The sequence below is a fragment of the Nematolebias whitei genome, chromosome 1 (assembly GCF_014905685.2).
Source record: "Nematolebias whitei isolate Nwh7 chromosome 1, NemWhi1, whole genome shotgun sequence".
NCBI classification, from domain to species: Eukaryota; Metazoa; Chordata; class Actinopteri; order Cyprinodontiformes; family Rivulidae; genus Nematolebias; species Nematolebias whitei.
This window is the reverse complement of record NC_056498.1, coordinates 3,869,632-3,873,445: the sequence shown is the minus strand read 5'-3', so window position 1 is coordinate 3,873,445 and position 3,814 is coordinate 3,869,632. Positions and strand designations below refer to the sequence as shown.

Genomic DNA, 3,814 nt, shown 5'->3' with positions numbered 1-3,814 from the left:
TATATATATATGTATATATGTATGTATATGTATATATATATATATATATGTATATGTATGTATAAATACGTATGTTTATGTGTATATATATGTATATATATTTATATATATGTATATATATGTATATGTATACATACTGTATATATATGTATGTTTTTTCAAGCTCATATTACTAGCCTGAAATACTTATTTTTTCAAATTCATCCTGCTGCACCGTTATATCCTACCCTTCTGTTTGTTTACCATCACTCTTTAGAACCTTGTAAATAATATAATTAACTTTTTCACTTTTTGTTACTTTATTTTTGGACCCTTGTTGCATACTTTTAGTATGTCTTGCTTGTGTGTGCTTTGATTTTTTTTTTTTTTTTTTTTTTTGAGAGTCAAATTGATTCTTCTCATCCTTAACCTTGACATATGACATATAAACACAACTTGAACTTGAACTACCTGGGTTATTGAGCATGAACTTTGATGTTTTAAAGCACTTTGGCCATAACTGCCTCAAACTAGTTGACGGGAGAGAAGCTGGACTCCAGAAAGCATCTTAGCACCATCAAACAGGTTGACCCACTATTCATTCAACCATTATTTATACAGGTTAATCCCATTGAGCTTCAGGGACTCATTTACAAGAGAGACCTGATTCTAACAAAGATTAACAACAGTAAACAAAGACAACAGAAGCTAATCATAAAATGAAGCATGCAAATTAAGAACAAGTGAAAGAAAATTATATTAAAAATGGAACAAAAAAAACAGCTAGGTTGTAAGGTGATGTGAGGTCATAAGGCATATGCGAAGGTGCTTTTAAAACTGAGTTTGTTGTGGCTCCTTGGACTGATGAAGTCTTCTGGATGAAATACGAAACGTTTCAACAAAAGAATCTCCAGCGGACCTGACTTAACTTTGTTGGATTTTTACTTGGATTATTGAGCATGAACTTTGATAAATTTAATTATTTGTTTATAAATTGGTAGTGAGATTTAGAGAATCTCATCACATTAAGCTGCAAAGCTTGCTTATCTTTTCACATGTGGACTGTTTTGTCTCTGTTTATTATTATAATTATGATAATAGTTTTCATTCATCCTTTATTCAGGTTAATCCCATTGAGCCTTGGGGACTGGTTTACAATTATTATTAATATTAATACAGTATATGCATATTAATATTATATATTTATATTATTATTGTTGTTGTTGTTGTTGTTGTTGTTGTTGTTGTTGTTGTTGTTGTTTTGTTATTATTATTACTACTACTTATAGTAATAATAATAATATAGTCTGAATTATCTTGTTTAAGATGTTTTAGAATAATATATGTTCTATTTTGTTCTTAAATTATATAAACGTACATTTACATTTGGATATACAGTAAATTACAAAAAAGGACAAAAAACTACCTAAACATACCACGGGCTTTTGTTTTGAAATCAACATGACGTCACATCCGCCGCCTCCACTTTTTCCACTTTAGACAAAGCTAGCTCTCAGAATAGTAGTTAGCTTAGCTGTACGGTTTTAATCGAGGTCTGCTCCTGAAGATAATCTATGAGTCGCAGAAGGAACCGAGATCTGGCTGAAGCTGGACCGTGTCTGGACCTCCACAGAACCTTCATGGAGTCTCCCGGACCGGTGGGCCAGGTTGACGGCGATTTCCTGGAGCTGGAAGCCGACGAGGAGCTCTTGTGTTCGGTCAGTGACATCACCGAGCACCTGAGCAGAAACATCACCGTGGTTCTGGACACAGCCCTGTCCAAGATCCGGAAGATGGTCAGCATCCGGATCCGAGTCCTGAAAGTGGAATTGCGTGAGAAAACCGAGGAGATTGAGGAGTTGAAAGCCCGGTTAGACAAAGTTCAGAGGGACGGCAGAGACCCGTTCCCCAGCCTAGAACCACCAGAACCGGGCCTCAGAAAACACGACCTTGGTTCTGGGTCCAAACCCAGCACCGATCCTAGGAGACCCAAAGCTGTGGATCCAGGCGTGAAGAAGGAGAACATCGATGCTATTTGTGACTACTTGATGAAAGATAAGAACTCCAGAGGTTCTGCTGACATGGACGGAGAACAGGTGTGTGAACCAGAACCACATCCTTTGAACCTGTGGACGGACGGATCCGGGCCTGGGGACGGAAACGCAGACGACCTGTTCAGTATGATCCCTTCTGGCAGCAAACGGGTCTACGACTACGAATGGATGAACTATCCCTCTGAGCTGAAAGGTAAACAAATGCAAACACAAAATAAACAAACAGGGACAAGTAAACAAAAGTACTGTCAACAAGGAAGAGGGTCTGCAATGGAGGAGGGGGCGTACCAAAGAGACCATCTTATCACCAACAAAACGTTTGTTCCACTTTGGAGTACGCTGTTGGAGGAAGAATCAGTTTTATGTTTCCTTGACTGATGACGCCTTCTGGATTGAAGGTGAAACGTTTCAGCACAAAAAAGAGAATTGTCCAGATGACCTGACTGAAAAATGTTGGATTGTATACCTGGATTATTGAGCATGGACTTTGTTGTTAAACAAAAGTAGACACACAGGTAAACTATTACAAAGACAAGTAAATAAATTCACCAAAACAACAGCAAAGTAAACAAATGGCTCTGATCCATCAGAATGGACCGCAGCAGATTTATCAGGGATTGACTGGTTGGATCATTGTGATCATGACGGCCCTCAGCTGTGGTCGCATCAGGGAGGACGTGAAACGATGGCCCAGTCTTCATGCACATCAGCTTATGTGGCGACCCCTGAAGAAGAGCAGCTGAAAGAACAGCGTCCTGTATTAACACGTTTTCCACTGTTTGCTGTTTGTGTTTTCAGTTCCCCGCAGAAGTCAGAAGAAAACTCAGACGCTCTTCATCTGTTCTGTTGCGCGTCATGTAGAGAGCTGAAGAAACTCTGGTGATGACGGTGGGTTTTTGTTTTTCAGCCCAGGTCCTGAAGGAACCTGAAGCTGAAAACAATCAGACCTGTAAGGCCAAGGAGGATGGACATGAAGACGAGCTGTCCACAGAGGACCAGGCCCAGGGGCTGCTGTCTCACATTCAGTCCTCTGAGTTCTCCGTTGACCTGCACAACTCCCCAGGAGGGGGAGGGAGCCACCTGGAGACCGCTACGGACAAGCCTGAGGGGGGTAAGGATCAGTCTTAAGACCAGAACAAGAAGTGCTGAATGATGTGGCCTCTCGTTAGCTGCATTTCTGCTGACCGGGGAGGATGTTTTTACATCCAGATCCATTTACCGCTAATTAAATCAACTACAGGTGCACCCTCTCCAAAAGAAGTCTTCTTGATCAGTGCTTGTAGACGGTCTAAAGTTTTACTCAACGTGCAAAGTAGAGCCTGACCAATCAATCGGTAGGTCCGATAGTTTAGGCTGATACAGATGTTTGGGGCCTATTGGTATCTGTGATAATGGTCCCATTATTGGCCAATAATTCATTACTAATTTTCACCCCTAAAATGCTGGACCCAGCTGTTATACATAGTTCCCATGTGACGTAACATCAGGGGCATTTCCGGTACGTCCTCCATGTTGGGAGGCTGCCTCTAGCAGCAGCTACAGACACAGTGCAGTTTACCGGTAGTTCATTTTATCCATCCTGATGCATGCTCAATAATCCAGGTAGAAAAATCCAAAAAAGTTAAATCTGGTCCTCTGGACATTCGAAAAAAAAACAAAAAACTAAGCAAAACAACAAAAAAATGTAGAAACGTTTCGTCTCTCATCCGAGAGACTTCCTCAGTCTGAGGTGCTGTATTCAGCTCAGTCTCTTAAATAGCACCTTCTCAGAGTGGATCAAC

General features: G+C 40.5%; 1 protein-coding gene across 1 annotated transcript in view; it reads left to right on the top strand.

Annotated features, from left to right (window-relative positions):
- Positions 1-1,477: 1,477 nt before the first annotated feature.
- Positions 1,478-3,814, top strand: part of znf16l (zinc finger protein 16 like) — a 13,430-nt gene continuing 11,093 nt past the window's right edge. The window contains exons 1-2 of the mRNA XM_037682063.1: positions 1,478-2,226; positions 2,941-3,144. Coding sequence (XP_037537991.1) covers positions 1,554-2,226; positions 2,941-3,144 — 877 coding nt within the window. The 5' untranslated portion in view covers positions 1,478-1,553. The remainder of the gene's footprint in view (positions 2,227-2,940; positions 3,145-3,814) is intronic.